The sequence below is a fragment of the Myotis nattereri genome (assembly GCF_964212035.1).
Source record: "Myotis nattereri genome assembly, chromosome: 9".
Classification (NCBI taxonomy): domain Eukaryota; kingdom Metazoa; phylum Chordata; class Mammalia; order Chiroptera; family Vespertilionidae; genus Myotis; species Myotis nattereri.
This window is the reverse complement of record NC_138084.1, coordinates 45,367,118-45,384,708: the sequence shown is the minus strand read 5'-3', so window position 1 is coordinate 45,384,708 and position 17,591 is coordinate 45,367,118. Positions and strand designations below refer to the sequence as shown.

General features: G+C 36.5%; 1 protein-coding gene and 1 pseudogene across 3 annotated transcripts in view; one reads left to right on the top strand and one right to left on the bottom strand.

The window, feature by feature from the left end:
* UVRAG (UV radiation resistance associated) overlaps window positions 1–17,591 on the bottom strand; it is a 284,006-nt gene that overhangs the window by 161,653 nt on the left and 104,762 nt on the right. For both annotated transcript variants that reach the window (XM_081098742.1, XM_081098743.1), the window contains one exon: window positions 16,828–16,933. In XM_081098742.1, coding sequence (XP_080954868.1) covers window positions 16,828–16,933 — 106 coding nt within the window. The remainder of the gene's footprint in view (window positions 1–16,827; window positions 16,934–17,591) is intronic.
* Window positions 3,516–4,764, top strand: LOC308524691 (protein FAM204A-like; annotated as a pseudogene). Its single transcript has 2 exons — window positions 3,516–3,536; window positions 4,181–4,764. The product of its transcript is annotated as a protein FAM204A-like (transcript).

Genomic DNA, 17,591 nt, shown 5'->3' with positions numbered 1-17,591 from the left:
GGCAGTAATGAGATGCCACCTTTCCTTCCCCTACCAGACAGAGAGGTATCAGAGGAAGCCAGGTAAAACAGAGGCTAAAATAAGATCCAGAGACTTATAACTAGTGGCCTGGTGCACAAAATTCATGCACAGGGGCGGGGGGGGGGGTGGTGGTGGTGGTGTGGGGGGGAATGTGTCCCTCAGCCCGGCCTGCAACCTCTCCAATCTGGGATCCCTCTCGCAATCGGGGACCTCTGGCTCCTAACTGCTCACCTGCCTGCCTGCCTGATAGCCCCTAACCCAGCCGTGGGCAAACTATGGCCCGCGGGCCGGATCCGGCCCATTTGAAATGAATAAAACTATTGAAAAAAAAGACCGTACCCTTTTATGTAATGATGTTTACTTTGAATTTATATTAGTTCACACAAACACTCCATCCATGCTTTTGTTCTGGCCCTCCGGTCCAGTTTAAGAACCCATTGTGGCCCTCGAGTCAAAAAGTTTGCCCACCCCTGCCCTAACCACTCTGCCTGCCAGCCTGATAGCTCCCAACTGCCCCCCCTTGCTGGCCTGCTTGCCCCCAATTGCCCCCGCCCCCCCCCGCCGGCCTACTCACCCCCAATTGCCCTCCCCTCCTGGCCTGATCACCCCTAACCGCCTCTGCCTCGGCCCCACCACCATGGCTTTGTCCGGAAGGACGTTCGGAAGGTCTCCCAGTCTAATTAGCATATTACCCTTTATTAGTACAGATACCCAAAATGTGTAAGTTTAAATAAAAAATCACTCATACCAAAACCAGAAGGAATTCAAAGTAAATGAAAAAGGATAATCAATAGATGCCAATACTGAGATGACAGAATGCCAAAATTATCTGACAAAGACCTGGGAGCAGCCATCATTAAAATGCTTCCTTCATTAGCAATTAAGGACATGTTTGAAAAAACTGAAAGAAAAAAAAATAGAACATCTTGACAAAGAAACAGAAAGTATTAGTAAAAAAAAAAATTGAAGATATAAAGAATCAAATAGAAATGGTAAAACAGAAAATAACACGCAAAAAAACTCAGTAAATGAACTCAAGAGCAGGATGTAGAAAATAGGGAAAAGAATCTTTAAGCTAAAAGATAGAATAGAAGCTGTCTAATCTAAACACCAGAGAGAAAATAAACTGTAAAAAATGAACAGAGCCTTGAGGATCTGTGGAACTACACCAAAAGATCTAACTTTTGTTATTAAGTATCAGAAGGAAAGAAGACAGAGGGCAGGAATAAAAAAGTACTCATTAAAATAATGGTCACAATTTCCCAAATTAGGCAAAAGAAATAAATCTACATATTCAAAATATTAGTGAACCCCCAAAAGAGTAAATTCAATGGAGAAAATAACAAAATACATAAAACTAAGAGCTGGTTTTTTTTAAAGGGTCAATAAAATTGTTAAAACTCTAGCCAGGCTAATCAAGAAAAAAGAGAGAAGATATAAATTATTAATATGAGAAATGAAAGGGAGCCATCACAACTGATTCCATGAACATTAAACGAATACTCTATGCCCACCAATTTGATAACTTAGATTAATGGGCCAATTAATTGAAAGACAATCTACCAAAATTCACTGTAGGAGAAACAGATAATGAATATATTTTTAGAACAATAATTAATAATCTTCCCAAACAGAAAGCACAGGTCCAGAAAGTGTCACTGGTGAATTTTAGAAAATATTTAAGTAATAAAGCTAATTCTTTAAAAATCTTATCCAAAACATAAAAGAACTTCCTAACTCATTCGATGAGGACCAGCAACACCCAATACCAAAGCGAGACAAAGGCATGACTAGAAAGGAAAATTATAGATCAATATCTCACATGTAAGTCCTTCAACAAAATTATAGTAAATCAAATCCACCAATGTATAAGAATTATATACCACAGTCCGGCTGGCATGGCTCAGTGGCTGAACATCGACCTATGACCTGGAGGTCATGGTTTCAGTCTTAGTCAGGGCATAAGCCCAGGTTGCAGGCTCAACCCCCAGTGTGGGGCATGCAGGAGGCAGCCAATCAATGATTCTCTGTTATCACTGATGTTTCTATCTCCCCCCCCCTCCCTTCCTCTCTGAAATCAATAGAAAAAAATTTAAAAAAGAGTTATATACCATGAGCAAATGGAATTTATTCTAGGTATACAAGGGAGGTTTGACATTCAATAATCAATTAATGGCATTTACCACATGAACCTGGCTAAAGAAGAAAAATCATATAATCATATCAATAGATGCTGAAACAATATTTGACAAATATCAATACCCATTTATAATACATACTCTCAGCAAACTAGGCATAAAAGAGATCTTCCTCAACTTGGTAAAGAACATTTGCCAAAAACCTACAGCTAACATCATACTTATAGTGAGAAACCAGATGCTTTCTCTTTAAGTTGGAGAACAAGACAAGGATGTCCTCTTTCATCACTCCATTATGTACTAGAAGTACTAGTTATGCAATAAGGCAAGAAGAGTAAATAAAAGCTATACAGATTAGGAAAGAAAAAATGAAATCATCTTTGCTTACAGGCGATGTGATTGTCTATGCAGAAAAATTTCACAAAAATCAAGCTCCCACCTTCCAAAAATATATTTTAAAAAAACCTCCTGGAACTTATAAGATATTGTGGCAAGTTTGCATGATACAAGGTTAATACATAAAAGTCAATTGCTTTTTTTTGTCAACTGCTTTCTTATATAACAGCAAGAAACAATTAGAATTTGAAATTAAAAAACACAATAGCAGTTACATTAGCATAAAAAATGAAATACTTAAGTACAAACCTAAAAAAAATGTACAAAATCTATATAAAGAAAACTATAAAAATCTGATAAAAGAAACCAAAGAGACTCAAATAAATGGAGAGATTGTCCATGTTCATGAATAGGAAACAGTATTATTAAGATGTCAAATTTTCCCAACTTGATCTATACATTCAGTGAAATCCTAGCAAATTATTTTGTGGATATCAACAAACTGATGATAAAATTTATATAGAAAGGCAAAAAACACACCCAAAAAAACAGAATAGTCAACTCAATACTGAAGGAGAAAAAGTTGGAAGACTGACACTATTCAATGTCAAGACATTAGATAAAGCTACAATAATCAAGACAGTGTTATATAGACAAAAACAAATCAATGAAATGGAATAGAGAGTCCAGAAATAGGCACACACAAAATATAGTCAACTAATCTTTGACAAAGGAACAAAAGCAATTCAATGGAGAAAAAATAGCCTTTTCACCAAATGGTGCTAGAACCAATGGACAGCCACATATAAGACAAAACAAAAAATTTAGATACAGACCTTATACCTTTCAGAAAAATGAACTCAAAATGGATTACAATCTAAAGAACAAAATAAAGTGATGAACAAAATAGATCCAGAGATACAGAAGCATGGGACAGACTGTCGAATCTCAGAGGGAAGGTAGGGGTGAGTGGGTGGGTGGGTGGGGAGAGATTAACCAAAAAACTTATATGCATAACCCATGGACACATTCAACAGTGTGGTAAAGGCCCGGGAGGGTAGAGGGTGGCAGACGCAGGGTGGAGGGAGTCAATGGAGAAACATGGGACATCTGTAATAGTTTCAACAATAAAGAAAAATGTTTTAAATGGATTACAGATGTCCATAAAAAATATTATACAAAGATAACATTGGAGAAAATCTAGGTGACCTTAGGGTTGGAGATGACAACTAGAGGCCCAGTGCATGACATTCGTGCACTAAGAGAAGGGGTTGTCCCTCAGCCCAGCCTGCACCTTTTTGCAATCCGGGAGCCCTCAGGGGATGTCCGACTGATGGCCCATCCTTAGTGCTGCCGCGGAGGCAGGAGAGGCTCCCACCACCACCGCTGCGCTCACCAGCTATGAGCACGACTTCTGGCTGAGTGGCGCTCCCCCTGTGGGAGAGCACTGACCACCAGGGGTCAGCTCCTGTGTTGAGTGTCTGCCCCCTGGTGGTCAGTGCGTGTCATAGCAACCTGTCGTATGCCATTTGGTCAATTTGCATATTATCCTTTTATTATATAGGAGGATACCAAATGTATGATCCATAAAAGAAAAAACTGATAAGTTGGACTTTATTAAAATTAAAACTTATGCCCTACACTTAAAATGGCTGCAAGGTGGCTGGCACCTGACCTAAAAAAAGACGTGGAGTGGGCAGCTACCTCCTGGCCTAAATGAAAGTGATACTGAGTATAATTCTGAAGATTAAGACAAATTAGAGAACCCTGAACTTCATTTCCAGGAAGATAAAGATGGGACTATTACAGAAACAGCTATCTCAGATTTCCCTACAGATGGACCATAAACTAAAGGAAAGGCACATGTAAATGCATATGAAGAGTGTCCTTGTAGAATTCCCTTACATATGTGGAATAAATTTCAAGAAATACATAATAAACACTCTGAACAGAAAACTTCAACTTCAAGATTCAGAAGGAAAAAAAGAAAAGAAAATGTTCCAGAAAAGGTAAATTGAAGAATGAAGAAGAATTTCATAGTGAACAGTTCTCAAGTGAAACCCAATGGAAGGAATTTACTCAGTATTTTGGAGTCAATGACAAGTTTGAACCTCCTGTTATAAATTTAAAAAAAAAAAAAATGAGAAGCATAGACCAGGCTGTGGGAAAGTAGAATCTTAAGAAGGCTGAAGAACTCAGCAACCAACTAACTACCCAAAAGCTTGGTGTAAAAAATGCCAAAGAGATTGCCTGCCTTAATATTGATTGAACAATTATAACAAATGTACCAGTCTAATGTAAGATAGTAATAACAAAGAAATGGGGGGGGGGGGGCGGGGGAGTTAGGGAAGGGGAGAAGAGGAGAAATGAAAATTTTCTGCACAATTTTTCTATAAACCTAAAACTACTCTAAATAATAAAGTTTATTTTTTTAAAGTGATGGAACTATACTTCCAAAAAAGTCAACTTTACTGAATGTTCATTTAATAAAATAAATCTTGGACACATCTACCAGACACAATTAATTTTGCTATAGTTTGTTAACTTATTTTTCCATAAAAATACTTCCCAATTAAACCTATAAAACCAAGGTTTGAACTTTATTCAGACTCCCTTTTAATCTAGATACCTTGCCAGAATCTTCCTCCAGATAAAATCTGAAATCCTACCCCCACAATGAATATATATGTGCTTACACATGTTTGCATTCATATGCAATTACTGCATTTTAAATGGATGTGCCCTTTTCTCCTGTTTATCAATAGTGTCAATAATATACCAATATACCTTCCTTGATTTTCCATGACATAAATCTTACCGAAATAGCAATTTGGCTGCACCTAATAAACTCTTGTCTCTGTCCTAAGATATATACCAATTAAACTATAAAAGGAAAAAAGTCCCATTAAGTAAACTGAATAAGTTACTAAGCCATGGGATAAGTTGGTAGAGAACACTAAAATAGAGTCAGCATCTTTATTTGATTCGCATACAATGAGGAATCATGGGCACTCAGCAAGATGAGTAATGGTATGGCCTTGTTTAAGGAATGGGCATGGAAAATGACTTTTGGCAGTTGTATATAAAGTACTTTATAGCTATCATTTCTCACCCAAAATGCTTTCTTCCTCATCTCTGAAATACTGATTCTAAACAGATGGCATGAGCTGTTAAGAACATTCAAGCCAAGAAAACAAGCAGAGAAGCTTATTTCCAATTATCATTATTCTATTTGACAGGAAAACTCTAGGAAATATAAAATGTTCCTAATCAATTTCTCCTGAACAAAGCAAAAATTAAATAAGTGCCTACTATGTGCTTCTAGATAAATAAGAAATGGTTTCTGCTTTCTAAGAGCTTGGGTCTACTGGAGACAAAAGCCATTTTACTCTGCCAACCCACTGTAAAAACGGACAAAAGTCAAATAGATGGCTTATCATTAAAGAAAAAAGAATCAAGGAGCAATTTGTTTCTTGTCAATAATGTGATCAGGAAGCCCTAGGGTGTTTTTAGATCACTGAGGAAATAAATATGTAAATTCTTAGGAAGCAATCTTTTCCACAAAGAGGTAAGTATTTAATTTCCTTAACTTGACTTTTTCTACAAAATATATAAACTGAACTCTACCAGGACAGGGGGGAAAATATAAGAAAAGACAGCTCTTCAGAGAACACAAAGATATGCCAATCTGCTCTACTACTCCAGCATATACACACAATTAGGATATGTTTTCTAAAATCAAAGAACTGAGGGTACAAGTTACTCTAAATACTAAACTAATACAGGAAGGCATGTGTATAGTGTGTTTGTGTTATGGTCCATGTGCAGAAACTGGCCCATTTACAAAAATATATCAAGTCATTCAAAACCAGGATTGTTGGCTTTAATTTCTGATGAGTAGAGTAAACAAACCCTGACCAAGTGGGATCTGGTTCTGATCCTTTCTACTGCATCTAAGGCAAGTGCTCAAATGTCTTAATGTTCCATAAGTATCTTCTAACGGGTTTGTGTGTTCTATTTATCTGTTTATTCCAAGTATAGTTAATGTCAAATGTGCATCTCCAATGAATCTCTTTTAATTGGATTTTAGTATTTTTATAAAACACTGACCTGAAAATCATAGATGCATTCATCTATTTGCAAACACACACATTCCTAATATGGGTCTTTACAGAGACAGTGATGGGCAAGGTTAAAGATTCATTTCAGAATGACAGACTAATGATATATTAAAGGAAACAATTTTGTTCTCACAGATCCCATTGGAGCTAAAAAGCCTTAGGCAACAGTTCTCCAAGCATGGTCCAGAAAACAATGAAAGTTCCTAAGACTATTTTATAGTCTTTGACATCAAAAATATTTTCATAATACTAAGCCATTATCTCGTTTTTCACTCTCATTTTCTTTTAACTGTATAGTTGAGTGTCCCAGAGTCTATAAGATTTGTGATACCACAATAGATAGATTGCAGAAGTAAATGTGAAATATTATTGATCTTTTATTAACCTAGACATTATCAACAGATATACTATAAGTTTTTGAGGTCTTTACAAATTATAAGAATGTAAACAGGTCTTGAAGACAAAAGGTTTGCGAATTGGGGCATAATCATCTATATTAGATTTCCCACAAAAATTGAAATTAATTAACAATCTGAAAAAAGTTGGCATTTGTCCCATAAGTCAACAAATTTGCTTCTGTCATTTTTTTTTAATATATTTTATTGATTTTTTACAGAGAGGAAGGGAGAGAGATAGAGAGTTAGAAACATCGATGAGAGAGAAACATCGATCAGCTGCCTCCTGCACATCCCCCACTGGGGATATGCCCGCAACCCAGGTACATGCCCTTGACCGGAATCGAACCTGGGACCTTTCAGTCTGCAGGCCGACGCTCTATCCACTGAGCCAAACCGGTTTTGGCTGCTTCTGTCATTTTTTAAGTTGTTTCTATTGCACCTACACCTACTCAACCACTAAGAAAGGGGGAAACATCCTTAGATATTTAATCTAATCTATTAATTTCACAAATTCAGTGGCACTAGAACTCAGGTGCAGCTAGAAAGATAAAGCAACAAGTATATCATAACAAGACGTCCAGGAGTTCTGCTTCTGATATGAGAATGAATACAAACTGGTCCTCCCATAAATAATAGCTATAAATTCTAGACAAAATACAAAAAGCTACCACTTGAGAGTTTTGGAATCAATGGCAGACAGATTTCAGAGGAGACTTAGAACCTGGTGCAGGCAATCAACATGCAGAGTGAATTTGCCCTTTTCTGTGGTTTCTTTTTTTTTTTTTTTTTGGTGATGAAATTAGATTTTTATTATACTGTATAATTTATTTTTTATTGCTTAAAGTATTACAAAGAGTATTACATATGCCTCCTTTCTCCCCCCCCCCCCCCGCCCTTGACAAACCCCTGGCCTCCCCTACCCCCCAGGGTCTTGTGTCCATTCGTTATGCTTATATGCATGCATACAAGTCCTTCGGTTGATCTCTTACCCCCTCCCTGCCACCCCCCACCCACCCTCCCCGGCCTTCCTGCTGTAGTTTGACAGTCTGGCTTCTTAAAATATATATATATTTTTATTGATTTCAGAGAAGAAGGGAGAGGGAGAGAGAGATAAAAACATCCATGATGAGCCCTGGCTAGTTTGAGTGTCAGCCTGTGGAATGAAGGGTCCAGGTTCAATTCTGGTCAAGGGCACATGCCCAGGTTGCAGGCTTGATTCCCAGCAGGGGGCGTACAGGAGGCAGCCAGTCAATGATTCTCTCTTATCATTGATGTTTCTATCTCTCTCTCCCTCTCCCTTCCTCTGTGAAATCAATAAAAAAATTTAAAAAAAAAGAAACATCAATGATGAGATAGAATCCTTGATCAGCTGCCTTCTGCATGCCCCACACTGGGGATAGAGCCCGCCACCCAGGCATGTGCCCTTGACTGGGCATTGAACCATGACCTCCTAGTTCATAGGTCAATGCTCAACCTCTGAGCCACGCTGCCTTGGTGTCCCCTTTTCTGTAGCTTTGCCCTGAGGGTGGATGCAGTCAAACTCCAGCAGAAAGATAACTATCTTTCTGGTCACAGGAACGAAGGGAAAAAGATAAGGCAATCAAGGCAACCAGAATGAAGAAAGCCAAGAATAGGCACCCAAATTCTGTTTAAATTCAGTCTGATTCTTTGACTAAATCCTACACCCCAAATACATGAGGCAAACATGCATGTTTATTGTGCCTAAGTGTAAAAGTAGTGAACTAACATCTGAGCCAATGTTGGGTGTACTTTAAGCCTAACCAAGTTAACTAACTAATAAAAGCATCTATATTCTTCAGAGCAAAGTAACAAAATCCAGAGATTCCACAAGATTATATGCACAATGTCTTGGATACTATGCAATATTACCCAGTATATGAAAAGCCAGAAAAATGTGACTTACTCTTTAGGGACAAGACAACAAACATATGCCAACCAGAGATGATCCAGATGTTCAAAGTATCAAACAAAAACTTTAAAGTCATTATTTCAAGATGCTGAGTAAAAATAAGTAAAATATTCTCATAATGCATAAAAAGATAGTAAATCTCGGCAGAGTACTAGAAAAACGTTTAAAATCCAGGAGGTCTGTGCTTCTAGTCAAAATGGATAGGAAAAAGAAACACTGCCCCAATAATTTTACCAGGCTATTACAATCCTAATATCAATCTGATAAAGTAATTTAAAATACTGCATTCCAATATTTCTAATAAATAAAGGCATAAAACCCTTAAATTATTACTACAGCAAATCCAGCAAGATACAAAAGTAGATTACATATCAATTGATTCAGCTTTATTCAAGAAATGCAATGTTAATTAAACATTTGAAATTAAATCAATGTAATTCACTATAAGAATCATGGAGAAAATCACATTTCAATAGATGCAGAAAAAGCATTTGACAAAATTCAACATTCATTCACAATAAAAACTCTCAGAAACTAGGAATAAGAGGGAACTTCCAAAAACCAATAAAGGACATTGCTAACATTATAGGTATTTAATGGAAAAAGAATGAAATGGCTTCCCCTATAATCAGAAACAAGGAAAGTATTTCCACTTTTACCACTTTTACTCAACATTGTAACTATATGTCTTAGCTACTGAAATAAGACAGAAAAATTAAATAAAGCACAAAAAGCAGTCCAAGTTTGCAGGTGCAATGATTTACATTGAAAATCCCAAGAAATCTACAAAATAAATATCAGAACTAAAAAGTTAATATAACAAGATTACAAGATGAAATTTAATAAATTGTATTCTCATATAGCAGCAGCAAACAAAAGAGAAACAAAAATTCAAAAATAATCCCATTTGTAATCATGCCCCCCAAAAAAACCTCCCAAAAATACTTAAAAATAACTCTAACAAAAGATGCACAAAATCTCTACAGTGAAAGATACAACATATTATTTAGCGAATTAAAGAAACATCTAAATAAGAGAGATATGCCGTATTCATGGATTACAGAATTTGATACTTAAGATGCAATTCTCTACAAATTGATCTATAAATCCTTATCAAAATTCTAGCAGGCAATTTTTTTTGGTAGAAACTGAGTTGATTCTCAAATTCAACTTGAAAATGCAAAGAACCTGGAAAACTGAATGTAATTTTTAAAAATGAAGTACAAAGTTAAAGAACTTACCCTATCTGGTTTTAAGACAATGAATCTAAAATAACAAGAGTACAGTATTTATATATATCAATGGAACAAAAGATAGATATATATATCAATGGAACAAAATGGACAATCCAGAAATTGATATCCTATATAATAAAAGGCTAATATGCAAATCAACCGAACGGCAGAACAACTGGTCGCTATGATGCACACTGACCACTAGGGGGCAGACACTCAATGCAGGAGCTGCGCCCTGGTGGTCAGTGCACTCCCACAGGGAGAGCGCCGCTGAGCCAGAAGCGGGGCTCATGGCTAGCAAGCGCAGCAGCGGTGGCAGGTGCCTCTACTGCCTCCCTGGCAGCGCTAAGGACCCCTGGGGTATGTCCGCCTGCTTAGGTCTGTGGAAAGCGGGCCTAAGCCAGAAGGCGGATATCCCCTGAGTGGTCCCAGATTGCGAGAGGGTGCAGGCTGGGGTGAGGGACACCCCCCCCACACACACACACACACACACACCCAGTGCACGAATGTCATGCACTGGGCCTCTAGTACTCATACATAATCAATTTATTTTAGACAAATATTACAAAACAGTTAAATGGGGAAAGACTAACTTGACATGGATCAGAGATCTAAATGCTGAGCCCGGACTATAAAACTTCTAGAATACACCGGAAAAAATTTACATGACTTTAGGTTAGGCAAAGATTTCTTGTAAAAAACACGAAGAACTCTAGCCAGAAAATAAATTTTATTTTATCCTCATTCAAATGTTTACTGATTTGAGAGATAGGAAGAGAAACATCCATGTCAGAGAGCAAAATGGATCCGTTGCCTCCCATACACGTCCCAATCAGGATCAAACCCTCAACCTTTTTGGTGTATGATGCTCCAACCAACTGAGCCACCTGGCAGGGCACATTAAATAAATAAATACATACATACATACATACACTGGGTTTCATCAAACTTAAAACTTTTGCTCTTTTAAAAACATCATTAAAAACACAAAAAGGCAAGCCACAGACTGGAAGAAAATATTCCTAACATACATACCAAAAAATGACTTGTATCCAGAAAAAAAAATTCTCCCTCCCTCACTCTCCAACCTGAATAAAGGATGAACTTTAGTTAATGATAATTTCTCAATACAGCTTCTTTAATTGCGAAAAATGTTCCATGTAATACGTTAATAACAGAGAAACTGGGTGGGGTGGGGTATATGGAATAACTCTCTGTACTATCTTTGTAAGGATTCTATAAATCTAAAACTCTCCCTCTCTCACCCTAATAGAAGAAGACAAAAATCCCATTTACAAATGAGGGGGAGAAATCTGAAACTATATGTATACCATAAGTGAAAAAAATAAAGAAATTGTAGAAAATCGGAGCCAGGTTTCTCACTATCAGAAAAAGATACTTACAAATACTAGTAAAGTGACGGGGGAGGCTAGAATGAACCTTGTGGTGTTAGAGGTTTGTTTGTTTGTTTTTTTAATATATTTCTTTATTGATTTCAGAGAAGAAGGAGAGAGAGATAGAAACATCAATGATGAGAGAGAATCATCGATTGGCTGCCTCCTGCACGCCCCCCACTGAGGATCAAGCCCGCAACCCAGGCATGTGCCCTTGGCCGGAATCGAACCTGGGACCCTTCAATCTGCAGGCTGACGCTCTATCCACTGAGCCAAGCCGGCCAGGGCGCGTTAGAGTTTTATATATTCATATGAACTCGTTTATTTTAATATATATAGAGAGATACTTGTATGTATCGGCTCTGTCCACTGAGGGAGACTAGCAACAGTTACAATCCAGTAGCAACAAGCACATCCAGTGTTCAGATCTTGTTTCTAAATACCATTATCCAAGAACAGGACTCTTTGGAGAAATCTCTGATTCTAGGCCTGAGACAGGAAAAATACGAGATGAGTAAAGTCATATAATGCCAGAAATTAAGGAAGTACTTTAAAACAAACAAACAAAAAGAGGTGAAAGCATGTCAAAAGGACACAGAGGTCAACTTGAAAAAGTTCTCAACGCTACAATTTGAGCAAGAAAATTAAAAAAACATAGTATTGGATTATAACCTAAAGATAAAATAAATATATACAAGTCCATACTGATAAATGATTGGATAAATAAACAGCTGACAGGGGAAGGAGAGAAGGAACAAATCTTCCTCACAAAGAATTCCAAATAATATGTATAGGTCCAAGAGATAAAGCTTAAGTCCCCTCCTCTTGAGTGTAGGTTGGACATAGCATCATGCTTTCAAAAACCTGAGTTTATGAAGGGAACTTTATAGTAGGTAAACCTGGAAGATACTATGTTAACCAGTGATCAGGTTAATATAAATAGTGATTAGAACCTGGTGATTTAATAATAGGAAAGAATGAGAAACTATCATAGATCTTAGAAGCCTAGGAAGACATGATGACCAAATCCAATGTGGAATCCTGGACTGGATAGTGGAACAAAAAAAAAGGACATTAGAACCTAGTCTAATCATGACAAAACATCAGATATATCCCAATAGCAGGATATTCTATAAAATACCTGACTAGTAATCTTCAAAACTGTCAAAGTCATCAGAAACAATGAAAGTCTGAGAAAATTTCACTACCAAGAAGTGTCTAAGAAAGTGTGACTACAGTAGTAGTTTCCTTAATAATATCTTGGAAGAGAGAAGGGACATTAGGTAAAAATTAAGGATACCTGAATAAAGGATGAACTTTAGTTAATGATACTTTCTCAATACAGTTTCATTAATTGTGAAAATGTTCCACATGAGATGTTAATAATGGAGAAACTGGTACACAGGGTAACTATCTTCGTAATGATTCTATAAATCTAAAACTGTTGTAAAATAAAGAAGTATTTTTTTTAAGATATTAGTGGAAACACTGGGGAAACCTGGAAAAAGTTCACAGTTAAGTAATGTATCAATGTTGATTTCTTGGTGTGATGATGTACCATGTCAAATATACCACATTAAATGTAACATTATTATACAGGGGAAACTGGTGAAAGGTATATGGAAACTATAAACTTTCTTTGCAAGTTTTCTGTAAATCTAAATAGTTTATTTTTTTAACGGGCAAAAATATTTGTATTATTAAAAAAATAAAAATATTTAAACCTACACTGCTTAAGAGACATGAGTGACCAATAAAGATATAAAATATGCTCATTATAGCAATCCTATATAATAAAAGGCTAATGTGCAAATCAACCAAACAGCAGAATGACCAGTCACTATGACACGCACTGACCACCAGGGGGCAGACACTCAATGCAGGAGCTGCCCCTTGGTGGTCAATGTGCTCCCACAGGGGGAGCGCCACTCAGCCAGAAGCCGGGCTCACGGCTAGCGAGCACAACGGTGGTGGCAGGAGCCTCTACCACCTCCAGAGCAGTACTAAGGATGTCCGACTGACGGCTTAGGCCCACTCCCCACGGGAGTCAGTCAGACATCCCCCAAGGGCTCCCGGACTGCAAGAGAGCGCAGGCCGGGCTGAGGGACCCTGCCCTCTCTGGTGCACAAATTTCATGCACTGGGCCTCTAGTATAATTATAAACAAAACTAAAAAAAACTACACACCTATTTGAAATTAAAATAATTTTTTGAGCTCTTAAATGAAATGGACAAATCCTTGAAAGGCATAAACTACCAAAGATCACTCAAGAAATAAATAATGCCCTGGTGGGTACACTCAGTAGTTGGAGTGTCAACTGGAGTACCGAAGGGTCGTGGGTTCGGTTCCCTGATCAGGGTGGGTGCAGGAGACAACCAATGGATGTGTGCCTTTCACATCAATGTTTCTCTCTGTCTCTCCTCCCCCTCTCCCTCTCCCTCTCCCTCTCCTTCACTCTCTCCCCCTATAAAACAATGGGGAAAAAATATCCTGGGGTAAAGACCAACAAAAAAATAAGTAAATAACTTCAATAACCCTACAAGTATTAAAGAACTGAATTCCTAGTTCAAAATCCATGAAGTAAACTCCAGACCCATATGGCTCCATTGGTAAATTCCATCAAACATTTAATAATTATTCCAATTCTATACATATTCTTCCAGAAAACAGAAGAGGGAATCCTTCCCAACTACTAGATGTGGCCAAGATTATTCTGACAACAAAAGCAGACAAAAAGATTACAAGAAAAGAAAACCACAGACCAATATTCTTCATGAATATACTAGATGCAAAAATCCTTTAAAATTTTTTAGCAAATTAAATCTAGTCGTACCCAGAAAAACAATAATTCATCATTAACAAGAGGGGCTTTCCCAGGAATGTGAACTTGAATTAACATTCAAAGATCAAAGATAAAACAACAGATACCGGAAAGGCATATGACAAAATCCAAAACACACAAGTAAAAATTCCAGATGACAACCGCAGAAATTTCATGAGAAACATAATTAAATGCCAAAAAATTATGTTGGATATTGACATAATGTGAGAAGATGCCAAATCTTTGAAAGTCATCAAGTATAAACCCAATTTCTTATAACACAGTTGATCTTGGAAATAGTCTGATTTTTTTCAGCATCATATATGTCTTCTGACTCTATTTTTACTTATGCTAAAATTAAAATTAATTCTTGTACACTGAAAATGTTTGGAATGGAGTATGATTACATTGGGTCAATATGGAAAGGGAACGAAAAAAAAGAGATAATACTAAAAGTTTCTAATTTGCTACAGGTAAAGCTTAAAGTAGATCATTAACAAGTACACGGACTTATTCCCTACAAGGAGACAAACCAAAATTTCTTTCTTTACTTGTCAAATGATATGGGAAAACTGCTTCCTTTCTTCAGGCCTCATTTTTCCTGTCCTTTTATAAGAGGAGGCTACACTAGATTCGTTCCTAAATTCAACAAATATTTATTGAGAAGCTACTATGTATCAAACACGTCCCTAGACACTGGAGAATATGGGGTGGAGGGGCAGAAAAAACTCCCTCCCCTCACAGAGTTTACAGCCAAACAAAATACATATGTAAGACATATAGCATGTTTAAGGATAATAAATACTATGGAGACAAAGCAAGGAAGGGGGCAGAATGTACTGAGGGGAGTGTGGTTTTAAGTGGGGTTATAAGGGGACTAGATGATTTCTAGGTTCACTTTCAAAAAAATTTCTAGTTTCAGGTTCAAAAAAATCCAATGATTTCCTTCTAGGTTGATTAGGCAGTGTGAAAACACACTGTGAACCTCTGAACCTGACCTCTTTAAACTCGTATATTCTATCACCTTGCTCTGTATATCACCACTTACATTTAGAAAAATAGGATTAAATATACATTTTCCTTACTGAGACAAAGCATATGCAGTTATTTAATAAAATAAGTAATTTCCCAGTCTTGACTTGGAAGAGGAAAAATAAGAAAAATAAAACCTATCAATTTCTCCCCAAAGGTTCTAAAAATGTGGCATTTTGTACGATATAGAAAGGATTAAAATTAGCTGTTTTTCCTCCTCCTCCAATATACTTGTGGCCTGGAATCTGGTCCTTTACTGAACAAGAGGCGGTTTAACAGCCCCTCCAAAATAAAAGATTTTCCACAGGCAAGAAAGTAAGTAAAGTATTATTACTATAGTTATTGCAGCTACCATGTTTTGTATGTCTGCTATGTGCCAGGTACAGCACTAGACATTTTATATATTAGGCTGAACTACATGAAACTGACATTTATAGATCAAAATCAGCAAATTTATATAGTTTAAGTAAGTTTTCATCCATTAATTTCAGATTCCATGAGAGAGAAGTCTGTGTAAGTTAACTGCATTGCTGCATTTCTAGCTCATCTATTAAATTATTATCTTGGACAAAACTTCAAGGTAACATGAAATTTCTGTTTGGGTATGATATAAGGCCTTCTGCCAAGTTGATAGTGTGCAAACAAATAACTCACAAAATTTTAGTTAGGACTTCATTTAGGATTTAAATGTTTTTTAAGCATCATAATTCATAGAACTAATTTCATCAAAAGCTATCCATAGCCATGTAGCTTCATTTTGAAAAAAAGCTCAATTTATTAATTATAACCACTATTCCACTTACAAAGACAGAATCTTCACTCCAAAAGTATTATTTTTGTTCTCCACTACAAAGACCAATAATTATACTAATATCTTAAATCTGTCTATTTGGAATGAAATTTCTATTTTTTTGGAAATGCCTCATTAAAAGAATCTTTCCCAAAAGAGAATACTGTCTATAAACCAGCTTATTAAGGTCAATCCAAATAATTTTAAATTCATCTTTTAAAGCAGGTCTAAAGTTTTTTGTTTTTCTTCTGGCAGCTATTTTTCATTCACTATACAGTTCATGTCTAGAGTTCACATTTATAAGACATTAATAAAGTAGCTTTTAATATCTTCTAAGTATTTCTATGTAATCTAAAGTTTCATCTAGCAGAAAAAGGCAGGCACTTTGTATGTTACATTATTAGCAGATGTGAAAGTTTATTGCCAACATTTAAATGCCAATAGAAGTCTCACTGAAACATTAAGACAAAAAAGAAAGAAAAACTACCTAAACTTGTTGGATTTTTTTTTGGGGGGGGGGGGGTGGTGGAGAAGGAAATTACTATAAGAATATGATGATTATATGTAGAAATCAAGAACATTAAACAGGTAAATATATTTTAAAAACCTACCAGGTCATTGCTTGTAGATGTGAGTCTTAGTTTTTCTTCAATTTCTTTTCCAATTTTCTGAACAGTTACCTGAGTCTGTTTAATTGCACACTGGGCTCTATGAAGCCTAGAAATAAAAGTTGTAGAAAATTTTAAGTGAGTTAACTATAAATTCTCAACACTGAACCACAGATATACAGTAAATGGAATGAAATGGGGACAATTCCTCCAAGATAGACAGAATTAATAATAAACCCAAACTGACTATTTCACAATTTTCTAGCGTATTTACAATGAAACACAATATGCTTTAAAATCAGCCTTTCTATACCTGCCTGACTGCCTCTGACACGTTGAGAGCTAAAATGAAGAACTCACAGGAGTCTGGAAGAGACGTTGGAAAATTATCTGGTCAAATCCTACCATTTTACAGGTGTAGAACTGAGGCCTAAGAGAAGTTAAGTGGATTGCTAAAGTCACCGGGAGAACATCATTGCTATCAAGGGTGTATACTACTTATGGGTATCCATAAAAAAATTAATGACCTCAGTTAAAGAAGACTGATTTAAAGTAGCAGCCACATTGAAACAAGCAACATTAAAAAATACCGAGCTATTTTCTTTTTTGGCTTAATCATAGGTTTGGGTTTTTCTTGGTCTCTGTCTTCCAATAGTGTGTGAGTGTGTGTTTGTGTATTACTTATACATTTGCATATTAAAAATGGTCAAATTGTCTTCATTTATAGATGACATTTTCATGTAGAAAATCATTAGAAATCTATAAGG